This window comes from Sminthopsis crassicaudata, chromosome 1 (genome assembly GCF_048593235.1).
Source record: "Sminthopsis crassicaudata isolate SCR6 chromosome 1, ASM4859323v1, whole genome shotgun sequence".
In the NCBI taxonomy this organism is placed as follows: domain Eukaryota; kingdom Metazoa; phylum Chordata; class Mammalia; order Dasyuromorphia; family Dasyuridae; genus Sminthopsis; species Sminthopsis crassicaudata.
In genome coordinates this window covers 251954417-251977142 of record NC_133617.1, presented here as the reverse complement: position 1 = coordinate 251977142, position 22726 = coordinate 251954417, and the positions used below count along the sequence as shown (strand labels likewise).

Below are 22726 nucleotides of genomic sequence, written 5' to 3'. Positions count from 1 at the left end.
GGTTTTGTACACATTAAATGGTGAAGAAATAAATACAGTAATAAATAGTAGTAGTCCAATGTTTCCAGCTGCTGCTCTCTGCCTGAGTCCAATTTCCATAAGCTTAGACTAGTAAAACTTGGGGACTGGAGAACCGAATGCAAGGATGACATAATGGGTTAGCTCTTCTGCACCGACAGCTACTTACTGTTGCATTAGAAGACATATAATAAATACGGCTCTTTATTGTGACAAAAACCTGAAGTTTTCTTGTAGAAGTTGGCATCAGAGTAATGACAGCTTTTGAGTTATACAGTGTACTTTTTGCATAAGCAGTCACATGTAAGCTGGCTCAAAATTTATGCTAATTCCCTAATGTATGATTTGAAACAAATTCATGTTTTTAAAATGAATGTTCTTTTAATGTTGAAAAATTATCCATGCATATGTTTTGAAAATAAAAAGCTTTAATGAAACAAACAACAACAAAAAAGGAGACAGGGATAGAGAGCAGTTCTCTTGTATTGTTTCTTGCATTTTAGCATTTGGGTTTTTTGACTTGTCATGTTCTTCTTTAGTTTGTCTCTCTAGATCTTGTCTTTAGGATCATTATGTTTGTTGGGTTTTTTTGTTTTTGTTTTTGGTTTTTTTGTATGGTGATCATTTTTTCTTTTAACATTGATACTTTTTACTCTTCAAGACTGTCCTTCCCGTCTCTATATTTTCATCTATAGTCAGTTGTCTCCTCTTTTGTTTCTTTAGTGAGGCCAGTAGATTTAAAGTAATATATTCTAGGAATTATTTCTGCCGTATTGGCCATAAATTCTAATTTTACAATTCTTATGTCTCTTCTAAGCTATTCAGGAAAATCCTGGCATGGGGCTATGCTACCTTTAGGATTCCACAGGTGTTGAGTCGCTTTCCTTTGTGTTTGCATCATTTACTCACAGATATCTTCACTCTTATCTCATCTTGAGACCATATAATATTCTCCATTGGTTTATCTACTTTAAACTGAGTTTTTTTTCTATCAAAATTTTTTGATAATTTCAGTCTTTTCCTTTTAATATCCTGTTGCTCACTTTAAAACTCCTTCCTGATGATATGATGGTATACTTAGAGAACCCCAAAGACTCTGCTAAAAAGCTATTAGAAATAATTCAGAATTTTAGCAAAGTTGCAGGATACGAAATAAATCCACATAAATCTTCAGCATTTTTATATATCACCAACACAATCCAACAGCAAGAGATACAAAGAGAAATTCCATTCAAAATAACGATCGATAGTATAAAATGTTTGGGAATATATCTACCAAAGGAAAGTCAGGAATTATATGAGCAAAATTACAAAACATTTGCCACAAAAATAAAGTCAGATTTAAATAATTGGAAAGACATTAAGTGCTCTTGGATAGGCCGAGCAAATATAATCAAGATGACAATACTCCCTAAACTAATCTATTTATTTAGTGCTATACAATCAGACTCCCAAGAAACTATTTTAATGACCTAGAAAAAATAACAAGAAAATTCATATGGAAGAACAAAAGGTTGAGAATTTCAAGGGAAGTAATGAAAAAAAAATCAAATGAAGGTTTTCCTAACTGTACCTGATCTAGAACTATATTATAAAGCAGCAGTCACCAAAACCATTTGGTATTGGCTAAGAAATATACTAGTTGATCAGTAGAATAGGTTAGGTTCACAGGACAAGATAGTGAATAAAAATAGCAGTCTAGTATTTGACAAACCCAAAGATCCCAACTTTTCGATAAGAATTCATTATTTGACAAAAACTGCTGGGAAAACTAGAAATTAGTATGGCAGAAACTAGGCATGGGCCCACACTTAACACCACATACTAAGATAAGATCAAAATGGGTCCATGATTTAGGCATAAAGAACGAGATCATAAATAAATAGAATAGTTTACCTCTCAGACTTGTGGAGGAGGAAGGAATTTGTGACCAAAGGAGAACTAGAAATCATTTTTTTTTGCCTTTTTTTTTTTTACATAGGTTTTCCTTTTTTTTTTTTTTTAAATCTTTTTATTAATTTTTATAATTATAACATTTTCTTTGTACAGTACATATTCATAGGTAAATTTTTTTTAACAACATTATCCCTTATATTCCCTTCTGTTCCAAATTTTTCCCCTCCTTCCCTCCACACCCTCCCCTAGATAGCAGGCATTCCCATACATATTAAATATCTTATAGTATATCCTAGGTACAATATATATGTGCAGAACTGAATGTTGTTGTTGTTGTTGTTGTTGTTGCAAAGGATGGATTGTATTCGGAAGCTAAAAATAATCTGGGAAGAAAAACAAAACAAAACAAAACAGTGCTCACAGTTTATACTCATTTCCCAGTGTTCCTTTTCTGGATGTAGCTGATTCTGTCCATCACTGATCAATTAGAATTGGATTAGCTCTTCTCTATGATGAAGATATCCACTTCCATCAGAATACATCCTCATACAGTATCATTGTTGAAGTGTATAATGATCTCCTGGTTCTGCTCGTTTCACTTAACATCAGTTGATGTAAGTCTCTCCAAGCCTCTCTGTATTCCTCCTGTTGGTCATTTCTTACAGAACAATAATATTCCATAACATTCATATACCATAATTTACCCAACCATTTTCCAATTGATGGACATCCATTCATTTTCCAGTTTCTATCCACTACAAAAAGGGCTGCCACAAACATTTTGGCACATACAGGTCCCTTTCCTTTCTTTAGTATCTCTTTGGGATATAAGCCCAGGAGTAGCACTGCTGGGTCAAAGAGTATGCACAGTTTGATAACTTTTTGGGCATAATTCCAGATTGCTCTCCAGAATGGTTGGATTCTTTCACAACTCCACCAACAATGCATCAGTGTCCTAGTTTTCCCACAGCCCCTCCAACATTCATCATTATTTGTTCCTGTCATCTTAGCCAATCTGACAGGTGTGTAATGATATCTCAGAGTTGTCTTAATTTGCATTTCTCTGATCAATAGTGATTTGGAACACTTTCATATGAGTGGAAATAGTTTCAATTTCATCATCTGAAAATTGTCTGTTCATATTCTTTGACCATTTGTCAATTGGGGAATGGCTTGATTTCTTATAAATTAAAGTCAATTCTCTGTATATTTTGGAGATGAGGCCTTTTTCAGAACCTTTAACTGTAAAAATGTTTTCCCAATTTGTTACTTCCCTTGTTGGTGGAGTTGTGAAAGAATCCAACCATTCTGGAAAGCAATCTGGAATTATGCCCAAAAAGTTATCAAACTGTGCATACCCTTTGATCCAGCAATGCTACTACTGGGCTTATATCCCAAGGAAATACTAAAGAAGGGAAAGGGACCTGTATGTGCCAAAATGTTTGTGGCAGCCTTTTTCATAGTGGCTAGTAACTGGAAAATGAATGGATGCCCATCGATTGGAGAATAGTTGGGTAAATTATGGTATATGAATGTGATGGAATATTATTGTTCTGTAAGAAATGACCAACAGGAGGAATACAGAGAGGCTTGGAGAGACTTACATTAACTGGTTCTGAGTGAAACGAGCAGAACTAGGAGATCATTATACACTTCAACAATGATACTATGTAAGGATGTACTGTGATGGAAGTGGATATCTTCAACATAGAGAAGAGCTAATCCAATTCCAGTTGATCAATGATGGACAGAATCAGCTACACCAGAGAAGGAACATTGGGAAATGAGTGTAAACTGTTAGCATTTTTTGTTTTTCTCCCCAGGTTATTTTTACCTTCTGAATCCAATTCTTCCTTTGCAACAACAACAACAACAACAAAATTCGGTTCTGGACATATATTTTGTACCTAGGATATACTATAACATATTTAATTTGTATGGGAATGCCTGCCATCTAGGGGAGGGAGTGGAGGGAAGGAGGGGAAAAATTCAGAACAGAAGGGAGTACAAGGGATAATGTTGTAAAAAATTACCTATGCATATGTACTATCAAAAAATGTTATAATTATAAAATTAATTTAAAAAAAAGAAATTTAATGGAAGAAATTAAAACCATATGAGAACAGGGAAAAAAAACCAAAAACAAAAATTCCTTCCTTTTTGATTGTGATTTCCCAAAGGACTGGACTTTGGGGGCCTGTCAGCTACCTCCCATTTTGAGTTATTTCATATTTGTCCAACATTAGTCTCTATCCCAAATGATTTCTCTACTGATAGTACTAGCCTTAGTTGGATTCTGTATTCTTTCCTGTAGGTGTAGTGGAGGTTTACATAGCCCCTCACAGGTATCCTGCCTCAAGGCTTTCTCTTCCTCAGTTTTTTGTCCGAGCTCTTGTGTGGTAGAGATTCACTGCCATTCCAACCTAGAAAGCTTTGGCTTTTGGTTTTACAAGAACTGTGATTGGATAGAGTAGAGATACTGAGTTAGGGTTAATAAATTAGCTTTTTTTTGCTGTTAACTCATCAGAACTTTTAATATCCTGGGCTGTATAATTCCTATTTTGTGGAGAGAGGTCATGAGGATCAAAAAAAAAAAAAAAAAAAATCAAGTCTACCACTTAAACCCTGTGCATTTTTTACTATATTTTTTTGTGTATCTTATATAACCCTTATTATATTTTATATAATTATTTAAGATAAGACTAAATACTTGCATATAGTAGATATTCAATCTGTTCAATTAATGTATTAAATTTGCTAATAAATTCAGAGCTTAAATTCAAAGTAACTATAAATAATAAGATGCATGGACAAAACTTTAGCTACATGTAATCTAGCTCTATCTAGAATATGAATCTAGCAATGAATTCATGTAGCAATTTTTCTAAATTGTATTGGTAGAATTTATTGAGATTAAAAACTAATTTTGTTTTGGTTTTTTCTTCTCTTACCTGGCCAGCATTGAAGTCATTTGTGCTGTTGATTTATATAATTCAGATGCTCGGTTTGATAGAGCCAATTTGGCTTCTCTCCTGTCAGCATGTAAACAACTCCATAAAGCAGGTCTTTTGCATTCTACAGTAGAGTCTCAGGTAAACATTTTTATGGAAAATGAATGATTTACAAGTTGCTTTGATTGTATTGAATTTTTGTGTTCTTTTGTGCTATTCATCAAGAAACTTTAATATATAAAGAAGAATGCCTATTTCCAGTTATAAAAATGCTTAAAGTATTATCTTTTATCTTTTTAATGACACAGGTATACTCTCAAACAGATAAGTTGAACTTCTTTAAAAGTAAAAATAAAGTTTTAAAACTTGAATTTCTGCCAGATAGTTTTCTTTGAAATTATTTGTATTGTTAAATTTCCAGTTGGATTTCTGTAAATCCTCTATATAATATTCTGTGTTCACTTACAGAATTAGGAAGTTAGTAATTAATAAGTTTTTTTTTAAAGATATATAGTTGTGTGCATGCAGAATTAGGAAACTAGGTCAGAATTGACCCTAGAAAATATAACCAAGTTTGCATTATCAAATAAAACACTTTGCAAGGTAAAGAAACTCATTTGCTCATAAAGAACAAGATACAAAATCTTTACAAATTAATTTTTTGTCAATTTGCCATCATTAAATAGCAGTTCCATACATGAAGAAGATCATAGAGAAGACTGTATCTCAAACTTAAATCCATGAGTATTTTAAAATTAATATGTATATTAAGTTTAATGTGATTAACCATTAAATCTTGTTTGCTTGTGCCTTCTGAACTTCATGTTGCTTTCATTTATATTTTTTAACTGTTTCATTGACATTTTTAAATTTTGTATAATTATCATTACCTACCCTTTGCACCCTCCCTTGTAATAAGTATAGGCCAGTAAAAAAAAATTATATTGATTGTATCTAAAAAACATATGTTCCTTCTACACTTACAGTTCACCTCTCCACTTAGCAAGTATCAGGCATGTTTAGTTATTAATCTTATAGAGTCATGGTTAGTGCATTAACTAGAGTTCTTAAGTCTTTTATATTTATTTTCTTTATGGTACTATCATTATTGTACAAATATGGCTTCTGATTGTACTAATTTTACTCTGTCATTTCATACAAATCTTCACAGAGTTCTTAACACCTGTCTTTTCCATAATTTCTTGTGGCCCAATAATCCATTATATTCATGTACCATAAGAAGAGTATACCATTACACTTAGATCATAGTTGGTTACCATTCCCTACTTGATGGAAAATCCATTTGATTTACAATATTTTTGTCTGGGGGGGAAAAAAAGGTATGAGATCTTTTTCAATTTTTTGATCTCCTTGAGGTATACTCTTATAATTATATCTTTGGGTCAAAAGATATGTGCACCATTTGTTGACTTTTTGGGTATAATTTCAAATTGCTTTCCAAAACAGTTGGACCAAATTACATTTATGTGCTTGTTCTTCCATAGTCTTCCTAACAATTATCAATATTGTTTTCTGTCTCCTTTGCCCGTCTAGTGGATGTAAGGTAGAATGTTAGTGTGTTTAATTTTTTTTTTCTCTTATTATTGATGGGGATATTTTTTTACTTGGTTTGTTGATAGTTTAGTTTTTTTTTCCCCTTGAGAAATGTATGTTGTTATCTTTTGATAATTTATATACAAAATTTCTAAAAAAATTATTTTTGGTAGACATTATTTAGGAAAAGTTTTATAGCTGTAATGTTGCTTAATATTTTGTTATTGAATATCTATTCTATTCTAGGCTACAGACCTACCGCATCCAATTGGTACTAAGCTCCTGTCTGTTGTTTATAAAGGCATTGCACCAGGAGATGAGAGGACTGCCCTTCCCTCATTAGAAATCAGTAGTAAACGATTGGCAAGTGGACTGCTGGAATTGGCCTTTGCTTTTGGAGGATTGGTAGGAAATAAAAAAGAGTTTTGTGATTCAATGTATCAGTTATAGAAATATGTAGCCCCTCACTTTTGTTTCTAAAAATAGAATTTAACACCTCATTCAGTATTTGGGACATTGTGGTAAAAAGACTTCTGGAGGAATTAACATCTTATTAACTTAAAAATTACTCTGGTTTATTTCAGAATATCTGAAAGCACCAGAGAAATTTTAATTGTTATGAGCTCTATGACTACATCTTATAAATGATTTAATTTAAATTGTTTGCTTCCCCAATCTTGATAGCATATATGTTCTGCTCTTCATGCTTTTGTCTCCTTGCCAAGACCTGACCTATCTAACTTCAAGTAATGTTTAGGGTAGCCAGACTAGAAATATAGATTTTCATGAAAAAATTTGAAAATGTGAAAAGGGAAAAATAAATAGTCATTTTGTCTTTTTCATTGTTTTCTGTTAGTAAAATTGGAAACATTTTTTGGTAAAGAAAAATATCTCAGGTACTTTTTACTTTTCCTATCAGGTCTAAAATGGCTTTCTAGAAGCTAAAATTGCATTATTTTTAACTTTCTTCCCTCCAAAATTTATCATGCTTGGCACATTAAATTTAAATGAAAGCAATATATTAAGATAGGAAACTCAAATTTACTTTTAAATATTCTTATTTTAAAAAAATTAACTTTTAGTTGATTTTACTATTAGGATAGTAATTCTAAATTTACCTTTAAATGTCTTATTTTTGTTGCACATGAGTCTATAGCTTATTAATTTAAAGGGAATTTAGTATTTGTTAAGTATTGCTAGTTTTTTAGTAGATTTAAAAACTTATTTAAAAGAAAGAAAAAAATTATATTATAAACAGATTTCTTTCCCCTCTAAACCTGTCTTATCAACTTACATAGATTCAATGTGTATATCTATCTAGGTGATGCACAGATCTATGTCCTCCTTTCCCTTCTAAGTTCCAGATCACCAACTGCTTTTTTCCAGACATCTTGAACTGAGTTTCTTGTGGACATCTCAAACTCAACATGTCCACAATAAAACTCATTATTTTTACCATCCAAACTCTCCATTCTTTCAGACTTTCCTATTGCTGTTGGGAGCTCCACAATTTTACTGTGTCACTCAGGCTCACAACTTTTTACTTCCTCACTCATATTCACATCCAGGGAGTTTCCAAATTTTATGATTTCACCTTCATAGTATCTCTAATATTTATCCCTTTCCATTAACATTTTTTGACAGTACATATGCATAGGTAATTTTTTACAACATTATTCCTTGTACTCCCTTCTGTTCTGAATTTTTCCCCTCCTTCCCTCCATACCCCCTCCCCTAGATGGCAGGCATTCCCATACAAATTAAATATGTTATAGTATATCCCAGGTACAATATATATGTGCAGAACCGAATTTTGTTGTTGTTGTTGTTGCAAAGGAAGAATTGGATTCAGAAGGTAAAAATAACCTGGGGAGAAAAACAAAAAATGCTAACAGTTTACACTCATTTCCCAATGTTCCTTCTCTGGTGTAGCTGATTCTGTCCATCATTGATCAATTGGAATTGGATTAGCTCTTCTCTATGTTGAAGATATCTACTTCCATCAGAATATATCCTCATATAGTATTGTTCTTGAAGTGTATAATCTCCTAGTTCTGCTCATTTCACTCAGCATCAGTTGAACATCAACTATTTAAAGATATTTTTCCTAAATTATATTTTGAAATGAGGATAAGTATTAATTTTTCTTTTCACAGTGTGAAGAGCTAGTGAATCTTCTGTTGAATACAGTGGTTCTCTCTGTGCCACTCTCAGGAACTTCCCAGAAGAATCTAATCAACTTCTCCCATGGAGAATATTTCTACAGCCTATTCTCAGAAGTCATCAATACTGAACTGCTGAAAAATCTTGATACTGCTATATTAGAACTTATGAAATCATCTGTGGATAATGCCAAAATGGTATTGAGCATTTTCTTTGAATAATTATATATAAAAATTATCACTATTACCCAGAATGTCATTTAAAAAAAGAAAAAATTATTGATAGAGGTTGAAACCTCTTTTTAGGGAGGGGTTTGTTTCTAGGCTTCATCTACTGATAAAATTTTGGTTTTCTTTGACACCATAATTTTTCAGGATGCTTCATTTTCTAGAATACTTAGTTTATGCCAAATTTTTGGTATAAAAAAAATCTGCATTGCTCTGAGGAGGCCAATTATGGCAAGAGTAATGTTTTGATTTAAAAAAATTTTTTTTTAATGAAAATGTAGACTATTTCTATTGATTTATTTGCCTTACCTACTCTACTAAAGATCAGTTCCTAAAATCTGTATTTTCTTTTGTATGATGAACAACAGTACCTCTTACTTTCTAAGTATAATTTTGTGGCTGAGTATTAGTAATAACTTGTTTATCAATCCAGAATATGATGCTATGTCATCCAGCAATGGTAAAAGAAAACTTTTCATTTCAGGTGGGTGCCATTTTGAATGGTATGCTAGATCAGAGCTTCCGAGATCGAGCTGTGCGAAAACAGCAAGGAATGAAGTTAGTGGCAACAATTCTTCAAAACTGGAAGAAACTTGATACATGGTGGGCTAAAGATTCTGCTCCAGAAAGCAAAATGGCAGTTTTGACTCTTATGGCTAAAATTCTACAGGTATTTTGCAGTTATTTAAAAATGGCTTTTGTATTTATAGCTTTCTCCAAAATACTTGTATTAAGCAATTTCTTTCTGAAGTTTCTTAAAATGTGATGAGGTTGTGATTAAATTGAATTTTAAAATTTTGGTTTGTGTTAGGTTCTTACTAAGTGCTAATGAGATAATGAGATATTGGGTTTTTACTAAGTGCTAAGTCGGTACTTGACAATTTTCTAGTTCCGGCCTTTCCTGGTAGTTTGACTTGTGAATTCCTGGGGAAGAGCTTGGGTGCTTGGGAGGAGCAAGTTCATTGGTTGAAGTGATTCTTCCCAGAAGCCCTTGCATTATCCCATGCCTATTCTCTGGGAGGATAAAGAGGGCAGTACTCCAGAGATAGTCAATCTCTGCTTTAGACCAGGCTTGACGGGGCTCTCTGCAGGAAGGGAAGTCATTTCTCTGGACGACAGTTCACGGCAACTGCCTGGAGACAACGGTTCTCTACAGGAAGAATAATCTGTCCGAGAGATTTGAGTTGACACAGCAGATCTCCTCCAGAGAGCAATCGGCAGCTTCTGGAGACAACAGCACGTTACATTTGGCACCCAACGTGGGGCAAGGACTTTTCCTTATCCTGACAAGGACTTATTCTGAGCCCTTCAGAGGAGCTAGCCCAGACCTTCGCAATTTGGCGCCCGAACAGGGACAGACACAGTCCTGATTCCAGTGGAAAAGCCTCCCATCCAGATCACAGTCTCTCTGACCCAGAACCACGAGTAACAAGGAAACTTTGTTAAAGATTAAGTGAGCGTGCTAATAGATAAATAAGGAACTTAACTTGTTAAGGGCTAAACCAGCAATCTCTTATAGTGAAATGGGGCAAACGCCTTCTGTTCAAGGAAAATGTTTGGAGAGCATTATCAAGGTTATGAAAAGCCAAGGATTGATTATAATTTTGGAGGAGATTACTGAACTTTTAAAAACTGTGAAGGTCATATGTCCTTGTTTTTCTCTGAAAAAAGAATTGGATCTAGATGAAAGGGAATTAGTAGGAAAGCAATTAGGTGAACACTACAATTGCCCTTATGACATTTTGCCCTTTGGTTCCAGAGTAAACTCAATTTCCAAAGATACAGTTTAATCCAAATGGCTTTTAAAAATGCTATTCTAAAAGAAGAGAAGAAGGAGCAAAATGGGGAAGTGTCAAATAAACTAGGTGAGAAGGATTGTGAGGCCCTGCTTTCACGGTCTGTATTCATACTGAAAATCAAGATCAAGTGAGCTTTTGCCCTACTGCTCCATGGGAGGTTATTAGTGGGTGAACAATCCAACGCTTGGTGAATTCTGCTTCACAATGATAGGAAGAGCCAACATCACAGGATCAAAAAGCACTTCGCTATGAACGCTTGGCCACCACAAGCCAGTTATCCCTGTGGTAATTTTTCTGACACCTCCTGCTTAAAACCCCAATTTGCAAATTTGCAAATTGAGTGGGGAAAGGGTTTGCTTGTATTTCTTCAGATGGAGAAGGAATCAGATGGGTGCCAACCAGTCGTATTCGCCTTGTCCATCAGAGAGAGACAGAAAAAGAGAAAGACCTCAAAACAAAGGAGAAAATCTAAGAACATCTGACACTGAAAGAGCATGGCTAATAAGAAGACTGTTAAAGAACTTTAAAAACCAGCAGGAATCATTGGATTTCCTAACACAAGATGAGACTAAAGGAAAATGGACTTATGGACATTTATAAATTCTCTAATAAAAACCCAATATCTCTATCTCATTAGCACTTAGTAAGAACCTAACAGGTTTGTTAACAACAATATTTGTCATTTTCATTCTTCCATACAATGTTATAAATCTTGTATTTAGGAAGTGAGTTTTGCTTTTTACAGTACTTTCTGCCCATTTTATCTTATTAGAAAAACAATTAATGCCTTAAGAATTATATTCCATTTGTGAAATTTAAAGTATGAGGGAAATGTAGGGGGAGTAATATTCTTTTGGGAAAGTATAGAAACTGTCCAAATTATTATTATTGATTTTTAATTCCTTCAGATAGACTCGTCTGTATCTTTTAGTATCAATCATGGAGCTTTCTTGGATGTCTTTACCACATATACCAGTTTATTAGATGATCCAAAGTTGGGTTTGAATTTAAAGGCAAGTTATGTTTTTTTTTCTTTTACATGAATACGATACAGAAAAAGAGAAATTCTTACAGTCTTAGACAGAACTGTGAAGATTATTCAAGGAATCTATTTTTCTTCTTGCTCACTTGAGTGCCGTTTTTCTATGATATGAGGAAGATAGGGAATGGTCCACTCCACTCAGGGGCAACTTTGGATTCCTGAACTAGTTCTAAATATATGGGCTTGATTCTTTCTTTAGTGTCATAGATCTCTACAGAATTACAAAAAGTCTGTTTGGATAAATAGAAAATATCATTTGAATTTATAATATAATTTTGCAGCATATATAACTGTGCATGTGATGTATGTGTGTATGTATTTATGTGTTTTACTTTTTTCCTCCTGTGAATTTGCCAAGATTTTAATTAGTGAGTGACCTAAAAGAAGGAAAGCTAAGATTGAGGATTTGATTCAGGTTTTGCCCTTAAAATGAAACTTAAGCATTATACTGAGATAATTCATTTTACACAAGCTGTTATTTTAATTATCTTTAGTAAATAGCACTTTAATCAATATAGACTATTGGTTGCTTTTACTATAATTTCATATGTCTGTGATTGCTGATATTTCTTTAACAGGGTCAAGCTTTGATTATTCTTCCATTCTTTACCAATCTTACTGGGGAAAGACTTGAAGACCTTAAGCTTGCTCTTGAAAAGCTTGTGGCTTCTAATTTCCCAATGACATCTCATGAATTTGTCCAGGGAACTCTGAAGTACAACAATTATGTGGACTGCACAAAGAAGGTAAATAATGAATACAGTTGTATAAATATGAAATGTTGACTGTTGACCATTTATTCAGTTCCTTTCCTGTTTTCAAAAATAAAAATGATTAATGCAAATGTCACAAATAAAAAGATATTCTCCTGTAATTCAAAAAATAATAATAAATAAATTCTACATGTTCGAGTAATTCTGAAAGCAAGCTTCAATATTCCCCCCCCCCCCCAAGCCTGGAGTTAAGTGACTTGCCCAGGGTCACACAGCTAGGAAGTGTTAAGTGTCTGAGACCAGATTTGAACTCAGGTCCTCCTGAATTCAGGGCTGGTGCTCTATCCACTGCGCCACCTCGGTGCCCCAAGCTTCAATATTTATGAAAGTTTTTCCTTTTTTCATTTACTAAGATTAATAATAGTCAATTTTTCATATAAGGGTGTTTTAAAAAATATTCAAGGAATTTATTGAATTTGATAAGAGTCAGAACCATTTCTCTAGTGATAAATGGTCAAAGAATATGAATAAGAAATTTTCTAAGGTAGAAATCCATTCTGTAGCTAAATGAAAAAAGTTTCAAACCATTATGATTAGAGCAAGGCAAATAAAAGCAGTTCTGAGAAATCATAATATTTTTTTTTATTTTTTTATAATATTATCCCTTGTATTCATTTTTCCAAATTATCTCCCCTCCCTCCACTCCCTCCCCCCGATGACAGGTAATCCCATACATTTTACATGTGTTACAATATAACCTAGATACAATATATGTGTGTAAATACCATTTTCTTGTTGCACATTAAGTATTAGATTCCGAAGGTATAAGTAACCTGGGTAGATAGACAGTAGTGCTAACAATTTACATTCACTTCCCAGTGTTCCTTCTCTGGGTATAGTTGAAATCATAATATTTAAAAGATTGACAAAGCTGGCCAAAATTTTTAAAAAGTGATATTTTGGAGGCACTATGAGAAAACAGGTATGATAATGTACTGTTAATGTACTGTTAGTAGAGGAGTGTGGGACTGAACAAAAGTCAGTAAATTGTGCCTATCCTGTGATACAGTGAAATACTGTTAGGCAAATATCCCAGAGGAATCAAAGAAAGAGGGGAAAAAAACTTATAAAACATTTATGTCATAAGGCTAAAAACTGGAAATTAACAACAGTTGTTAACAGTTGGGGAAGAATTAAATTATGATTAATGAATGTAAGGATATAATGAAGTTGCAGAGTGAAGTAATGCAAGATTAGGAATACAATTTAATACACATGAACTATAATATTGTGAAAAATACACAACTTGAAAAATTAAGAAATATAATTAACTCAAACAACGATGAGGGAGAAAAAATAGATTTATGTTGATTTAAAAAAAAATTTATGGTAAAAAAAACAGCTTGCTATATAGGGAGTTGGTGATTGATCTTGAAATCAAGAAGCCCTTCATTCCAGTTTTACCTGATTCATATTGACTTCATATTTATATAAAAATAAAGTTATTATTTGTGGTACTCCTGGACACAGTATCCCAAACAGTTCTCTAAAATTGTAACAGATAAATTGTTGTTTTATATACTTGACATAAGTATACTTGATATAAGTATAATACTTCATACATTCTGCACGTTTGTCTCTACTTCCCATCAATAAAATATATTTTTATGTTAACTACTCTTCATTTTTATATATACATATGTTTGCATGTGTATATGTATACATAGCCAAAACATACATAATACATATATACATGCTTTTCCTGGGTCAGTGTAAAATAATTTTCAAACTTTTATTCTTTTTTTGTTTTTAGGTTCTTCAAAAATATTTATTGTTTTATATTATATTCAAATAAAGTGATTGTTTGAATATCTTAATGTTGGTTTATTATGTACCTAAATTGTGTATAATAAAGGCCAGTTTTTGATTTTTTTCTTATCTGTTTACTCACCTACCATGACTTTATAATAAAATAGTCTGAGTATCAAATATATAGTCAAGAATGAATGAAAAATGTGTAAAATAAAATCCAGAAATAAATTCTTTATTAATTATGAACATATCAAAAGTAAATAGTAATATTATGACCAAAATTTGTTTTCTCAGTTCCTGGATGCATTAGAATTATCCCAGAGCCCTATGTTATTACAATTCATGACAGAAATTCTTTGTCGGGACCAGAGGCATGTAATAGAAGAATTATTTCAAACTACTTTCCAAAGGATTTCTAGAAGGTAAATCATTTTCTAAAATTTTGAGGTGCATATAGAGATGTTATAATTTATAAAATTATACATTGTATCAAACCTGATTTTTACAGTAACCCTGTGAAATGGTGTAATGCAAATTTTTTTTTTCCTTTCTGCAGATGAGGAAACTCAAAAAGATAAAATATCTTACCTTGAGATCACACAGCTAGTAAGCAACTGAGCTGGGTTCAGAACCCATGTTTTCTAAGTCTTTAGATTCTATTTTATTTTTTGAATACTACTATTTCCTCCTCTGTAATTAATGTAAAGCTTACCCTTCAAGAACCCAGGAGGGTCACATCCATTCTGTGATGAGCTGCCACAATAGGATTTTCATGAAAGGTTTTATTATTATTATATTTGTTGCTAATAATAATATTATTACAATACAATTAAATGGAATTTACTAGAAATTTTAAAGTTTCGCATGTGGGTCCTTTTTAACTAAAGAAAATTTAGATATATGAAGACTTTTGTATAACTACTGAACTTTCCATCTGTACTACTGATGCTGTAGATTTTCAAGTCTGCAATTTTCAAGATTCTTAACTTCCAAACAATATTATTTTCATTACTTTAGTGTAGTTACTTTGGTTTCCCTTTTCCTTGATTATAGGTATATAGCAACTCTTGTGCTTTTTAGATATAGTTACATTTCATTTGTTTGTTCTTGTACTTCTACTCAAAAAGGGACTGGAGATTGTGGCTGTGAGACATTTTCTTAATGTAATTGTTTAAGAGTTGGAAGGAGGAGAAGAAAAAGTATTAATAAAGAGGTTATGTGAAAGATTGCTGGAAGCATATCTAATAGAGCTATAAGGGATGAGAAACAGAAGAAAAGTGATAGACATGGAATGTGCATGAACAGCTGTGTTAACCATTGAAGCAAAAATTGTTTTTTGGTTAGAACATTTCTAAATTCCATTCACTAAATGGCAGCATCGCCCACTAGTGGTGGTGGTGCAGAATAATCTCATGTATGTGCTAGGGTAATATGATGGTGGTTCACACAATTCAGTATTTTAAATTTCATTTTTTTATTGATGGCTGTACATAAATACGTGTAAGCCTGTCAGTCTCATCTCAATACAGTGGCATTCAGAGATTGAATACTAAATAATAGAATGATGATGGTGAATTGAATACTACTTTGATGTCACAATCTTATTCTTAGATTATTGACAAGCTACATTGTGCTTTTAGTCAGTTTTATACTGGAAGTTTATAAAGTTCACTTTGTAGTTGATAATAGGAAGAACTCAAAATTGCTATTTTTCTTAGGAGTAGCTCTGCCACACAAGTAGCTCTACTGGACACTGTGCATAGAATGTTCCAGAAAGATGATCTGTCAAACATCCCTCGCCTGGCATTTGTGGATCGCTGTCTCCTGACCCTTTTGTGGCATTGCAGCTTGGCTGCTCTGAGGGAATTCTTTAGTAGTATTATAGTGGAAGCTCTTGATGTACTGAAGTCCAGATTTACAAAGGTACTACATATTTAATAAATTAAATATTGTTTATGTCTTTAAAATATTGTTCACTTAGACTAAAATTGTTCAGAACAATGTATTATTAATATTTTCAGTTAAGAAACAGATTCTGTTTTGCCCACTAACTCTATTTTGTAAGGTAAAGGGGGGTATGTGTGTGAGATAAATTTCTGTAGTTTCTACACCAAACTGTAACATGAATGCAATCTTAACATTATCTGTTTCAATTCTTGGAAACCCTGTGCAGTACAACTTAGTGAAAATAATTATAAACAGGTTTACTTACCTGAAGTTTCACCTTCATTTTTCACTTCTCATACATAACCACATGTACTTTATAATAGCTCCTATTTCTGTAGTATTTTAGGGCTTGCAAATGCTTTCTTTCCTCAGTCAAGTGACATAGATAGTACAAATACAAATATTCACATTTTATAGTTGAAGAATCTGAGGATCAGACAAATGACAAACCAGTAACACACATGATATCAGAGCCCAGATTTGCCCATGTCTTCCTTCATGCCAGGTCCAATACTCTTTCAAATCATACTGCTTCTCAGGTTTAGTTACCTGGACTCCCTGAAATTCTTGATGCTACCTATATAATGTCTCATTACTATAAATTTTTGGCCTTGGTACAAGTAGCTAATCAGTTATTTATGTGATAATTGCACCAAAATTTTTTTATATTGGCATTTTATTAAGCATTGCTTTTTAAGTGGTATGCTTGTCTATAAACACATAAATTCTGAAAGAGGAATAGAAAGGTACTGGTATTGTAGAAGTATTAATATTTATCTTTTTATAAGATGTTTGTTACTAAGAAAAATTATATAAGACCAAGCCATTTTTGTGTGTTCAATTTTTTCAGTTAAGTGAATCTACTTTTGATACTCAAGTCACCAAAAAGTTGGGCTACTATAAAATGCTTGAGGTATTATATTCTCGGCTCCCAAAAGATGATGTTCACTCCAAAGAATCTAGAATTAATCAAGTTTTCCATGGCTCTTCCATTGTAGAAGGAAATGAACTCACTAAGACACTTATTAAGTAAGTTTTTATTTAAGCCCATTTATAATTTATATATGTCCTGTTGATATGAAGAGATATTAAATTTATATATTTGATAATAAAATGCACATTGCTGATGTTTTCTGTGATGTAGACATTTTTTCTATTAGTAAACTTGGATATACTTAGTGAGAAGCAGAGATGTTTTTACTCAATCTTCTTGTTTCATAAAGAATCATATTTCCTATGCTAATTTTTCCTGATTCTTTTTCCTATAGGTTTGAGACAGACTTTTAGAACTATTATTTGTAATATAATATGAATTTGATATAATATTGAACATGTGTTAATTTTACATAATTTAATATAATGATATATGTTTTCATAACAAATATAGCATATTTTTGCTATCCACATCCAGTGAAAGAATTTTGGAATCTGAATGCAGATTGAAGCCACGCTTTTTTTCACTTTTTTCTTTCTTGTGGTTTTTTGTCTTTGTGTTATGATTCTTTTACAACATGACTAATGTGGAAATATGTTTAGCATAATTCTACATGTATGACTGATATCAGATTGCTTGCTATCTTGGGAAAGGAAGGGAGACAAATCTGGGACTCAAAATCTTACAAATGAATGATAAAAACTTTTTACATGTAATTGGAAAAAAATTAAATAATATTAAGTGTAAAAATCTACATAAAATTTTTCAAAGCAGTATCAAATTAATCAGGTTGACTGAATATATAGGAGAATTACTTTAATGGAATCAAAAACTGTTGACATTTGAGGCTGTGATGTATTAAGTCACAGTGTTTGGTTAAAATGGGAGATTAATTGACTATAACTTTGGGTATGTTTTACAGATTGTGTTATGATGCATTTACAGAAAATATGGCAGGTGAGACTCAGTTGCTAGAGAAAAGAAGACTTTATCATTGTGCTGCATATAACTGTGCCATTGCTATTCTCTGCCGTGTATTCAGTGAAATGAAATTTTACCAGGGCTTTCTGTTTACTGAGAAACCAGAGAAGGTAGGTTAATGTTGTTTTTTATGTCAGTTTTAGGAATTACATTAAACCAGTTGAAACTGTATGTCATATAATCAGGTTCTTTCTATAGTATTTCCAGATGGATGTGGATGAATTTAAATATGTGATTGTGATAGTTTTGATTTTCTCTCTTTTGGCCCAGATAGTATTGTTGAAAAAGATTTTCTTGTAATTAAATACTGTCAGTTTTACATAGCTTTGATGAAAAATTTTTCACTGTTCTAGTTAGTTTTCATATTGTTCATTTTCATATTTCTATTCTTTGTTTTTGCAGAATTTGTTTATTTTGGAAAACTTGATAGACTTGAAACACTGCTATACGTTTCCTGTAGAAGTTGAGGTGAGTAAAAATTTTCTGTGTTCGGTACAAGCTTTAAAATATTTTTGAATGTTTTCTTAATCAATTGCAACTTCATTTAATTGGAACCCAGTTAACCAAAATTATCAATTTCATCTTTAGGAGAAGAACTAAATGATAACAAAATAAAATGTTAGAAATTTGAAGGAAAAATTACTTGAGAAGTTCTATTACTGATTCATATTCAGCCCTTTTTCCTACTTGTGGCTTTTTGTGGCTATTTAAATCCTCTCTATGCCATATATTCTTAAATTCTTAATATTTTTTTTTGTATATTTTCTGATAAGTCTTTGGGGGATATGCCTGTTCTTTGCTATTGTTGAGCAAAAATTACATACATCAATTGGTTACAGTTAGTTAAATTAATATTATTAGGTAGACCAAGTACTGTATAGTACTTAACATAGTCTGTTTATTTGTTTCTTTTTTCAAATCTTTAGAAGACAGGAGAGGGAAGGCAGAGAGAGGAAACTACATAGACCATATTGTGGTTTTGTCTGTTTTTTTTGATGTATGTGGCTTTGAGAACTTAGGATCACTTCTACACTTTGAATTAGACATTAGAATAGGTTTTTAATGAAATTGTACTTTTTCTCTTTTAAAAAAATTAGTATTTTTCCAGTTACATTAAAAAAATTTGTTTTTACATTTGTTTTTGAGACTTTTGAGTTTCAGGTTCTCTCCTTTGTCTCTATCCTTAGTTTCCATTCATTAAGAAACTATGTGTGAAGTTATTTCCGTAAGAATCATATTATACAAGAAAACATAGCTCTCCCACCTAATGAAAAAAAATTCAAATAAAATTTTTAAAAAGGGAGAGATGGTATGTTTCAATCTATATTCAGACATAATTAGTTCCTCTCCTATATATGGATAGGATTTTTCATCAGAAGTCCTTCAGAGTAGTCATGGATCATTGTATTGCTGAGAATAGCAAAGTAATTTACAGCTGGTAATCCCAGAACATTGCTATTGCTTCGTACTTTTTCTAACAAGAATCAGTATACAGAATTATATCCCTGAGAAATTATAAAATCCTGAATCAACAATGAAAAATTTTGGAATAGTGTATCCTGAAGCACATTTCTGAAATATTTTCAATAAAAATGGGTTAAAGGAAGAAGAATTTCCTTAAAGTTTGCCTATAACTAGTTGATTGATGTTTGCCTATAAGATTAAATTTAGATTATGGTAGAAATATTTTATTTCTTACAGGAATATATTATGGGAAGACTGCTTTTCATAATGATAGATAATCAGTGTTAATTCACATGAGTTTAAAGTCACAAAGCATGGAGTGGAATGATGTGTGAGACTTCTTCAGAATCACATACCACAAATAACTGACTAAAACCAGAGACTTAATGCTGAATTGTTCAATACTATACTAAGGTTATTATAATAACCTTATTATTATACTGTATATTTACAAATAACCATAGTCAGGGGCAGCTAGATGGCACAGTGAATAGAGCATTGGCCCTGAAGTCAGGAGGACCTGAGTTCAAATTTGGTCTCAGATACTTAACACTTCCTAGCTATGTGACCTGGGCAAGTTACTTAGCCCTAGTTGCTTAGCCCCCCCAAAATAATAATAATCATAATCAGTGTAACACTATGAAGTGGTAGCAGTGGGGTTTGGTCTTTAAAATCAATAGTTACATCTAATTTTTTTCTAATTTCATTGAAATCTATTGATATTTGTGACCATACCATATCATTAAGTCAGAGTATTTGGTTCAAGTGGAAGATTAATTGATCTAAAAATGCTATGGGGCTGAGAAATGAGGAAAGAAAAGAAACTTGGAAACTTAACAGTAAATTTAGTTAGAAAATTGGAGAATTTTCACACACACATGGAGAGACACTTACGTAGCCCAATGAGATGAACAGGGGAGTTGTTAATTACTGAATGAAATTCGTTTATTAGCCCATTGCTAAGTTTTTGGCATCTAAAAGCCAGCTGAAAGTTTAGTTCATCTCCTTCTGTATTTGTCCTCTCTATTATTCACTAATAATAGTTATTAGAATTGATAATAGCACTTTAAGGTTTACAAGTGTACCTCACATATGTATCTTGTTTGATCCTCACAACAACCCTGGCAGGTAAGTGCCATTATTATCCCCACTTTATAGATGAGGAAACTAAGATTGAAAGAAGTTGAGTGACTTGTCTACAGTTACATGCTAGGAAGTACACAATTCAATTTCACATTTTCCTGACTCCAGGATCATCACTCTCTGTTGCACCAAAGCTTCCCAAGTAAAATGTGAACAAAATAACAGTCTGTGACACGAGCTAATTGGATAACTCCATAAAATTCAGGTTTAATATAAGAAACACAGGCAGTGATTCTGAAGGCTTGTGAATTGAGCCAAAAGGAGCCATTCATCCAGTTGTCTCATTTTATAAATAAAGGAAGCTGAGACCCGGAAAGCATCTTGAGTTGCCCAGAATCCCAAAGCAAGGGTTTGCATTTCAGTTTGGTGAATCTGAGTTTGGTGCTCTCCCAATGGCTTCTGAGATTGTACATGATGTGTATTCTGGGTGCAGGGAATCTCATATTTGCATATTATCGAGGAGGAAGATAAAATTTCAAATTTGGAAAATATCAAAAAGTGTCTTTGTAGAAGTTTAAATGTTTTTTGTTGTTTTTATCTTATCTTGTTATCTTTATCTTTCCATAGGTTCCTATGGAAAGGAAGAAAAGATATATTGCTATTAGAAAGGAAGCCAGAGATGCAGCAAATGGCGATTCAGGTAAGATATTCTTGAAATAGTGAAAAAGTAATTTCTGTTAATATTTTTTAAATTGATGAGCTTTTTTCCCCCCCAGTTAACCATTTATTTTCTCTTCCTTTCACTTTCCTCCTTGGAAGAAGAAAAAAGTAAAACAAAACCTAATAAACATGTTTATAACATGTATGAAATGTTTATGTAACAAATGTGGATATGCAAAAAAATCTCTGTATTGACTCCATCTAAAAAGTGTTTCATTCTTCATATTAAATCTGTCATCTGTCAGGAAGAAAATTCTGCTGATATTAAAAATTATATATAGAATACATATTGTTTGGATGTGACATTTGAAAATAGGATTACAGAAATGTAAGTGGCGAAGTAGGAGGCCAAAAGTCCCATGGAGTAATTTATAAATGGGCCATGTTCTTTTTTTTAAATGGCTTTTTATTTTCAAAATATACACAGAGATAGTTTTCAGCATTCATAAATCCTTGCAAAACCTTGCATTCCAAATTTTTCTCTCTCCCTTTCTCTCACCCCTTAGACAGCAAGTAATCCAATATGTGTTAAACATGTGCATTTCTTCTATACACATTTCCATATTTATCATGCTACAGAAGAAAAAACAAAAAGGGAAAAAATGAAAAAGAAAACAAAAATCAAGCAAACAGCAAAAATACTGTGCTTTGATCCACCCTCAGTCCTACAGTCTCTCTCTGGATGTAGATGGCTCTCTTCATCACAAGTCTATTGGAATTGGCCTGATTTGTCTCATTGTTAAAAAGAGCTACATCCATCACGTGGGTTCTGTTCTTTCAACAGAATAAGGAATTATTAGTTCTTTTCAAAATTTGTACTCATTGAGTCAGGTGGCAATGTAACTAATTGAATGTTTCCTTTGGTGATGTGCAAAATGACAATTTTGAAAGTGATAAAATCAATTAATTTGTCTGTCTAAGAATGATTAGTACTGCTTCAATGAATAGATCATTGAGCCTGGAGTCAAGAAGATCTGAGTTCAGATCTGTCCTCATTACTAGCAGTATGACTCTGTACAAGTTATTTAACCCTTTTTGACTCAGTTTTCTCCTTTGTAAAATGAACTGGAGAAGGAAATGGCAAACCACTCCAATATCTTTGCCAAGAAAACCTTGTAAAGGGTCACAAAGACACAGTTTTAAACAATCAAAAGACAAAATGATAAACCCAAAAAATGATTAGGTAAAAAAGAAGTATTATTATGGAAAAAACTATCACACCATATTCGTTAATAGTTTCTGTATTTTTATTACAAAGATCTTTTGAAATCTTGGCAAAAACATAAATTCTCTATGTTAGGTCCTAGAATGACTTACAAATTTATATGTGCAATATACTAAACAGCTATTTGCTGATGATTTTTTAAGCAAAGAAAGATTTCTCCCCTCACTTTTTTCATAGAAAATGCTTTTTTTATTCAT

General features: G+C 32.4%; 1 protein-coding gene across 6 annotated transcripts in view; it reads left to right on the top strand.

Annotated features, from left to right (window-relative positions):
- Window positions 1–22726, top strand: part of PRKDC (protein kinase, DNA-activated, catalytic subunit) — a 166408-nt gene that overhangs the window by 58938 nt on the left and 84744 nt on the right. For all 6 annotated transcript variants that reach the window (XM_074277974.1, XM_074277964.1, XM_074277954.1 and 3 more), the window contains 12 exons: window positions 4874–5006; window positions 6666–6824; window positions 8576–8779; window positions 9294–9479; window positions 11517–11621; window positions 12229–12396; window positions 14470–14597; window positions 15894–16098; window positions 16973–17151; window positions 17979–18147; window positions 18440–18505; window positions 21212–21284. In XM_074277974.1, coding sequence (XP_074134075.1) covers window positions 4874–5006; window positions 6666–6824; window positions 8576–8779; window positions 9294–9479; window positions 11517–11621; window positions 12229–12396; window positions 14470–14597; window positions 15894–16098; window positions 16973–17151; window positions 17979–18147; window positions 18440–18505; window positions 21212–21284 — 1775 coding nt within the window. The remainder of the gene's footprint in view (window positions 1–4873; window positions 5007–6665; window positions 6825–8575; window positions 8780–9293; window positions 9480–11516; window positions 11622–12228; window positions 12397–14469; window positions 14598–15893; window positions 16099–16972; window positions 17152–17978; window positions 18148–18439; window positions 18506–21211; window positions 21285–22726) is intronic.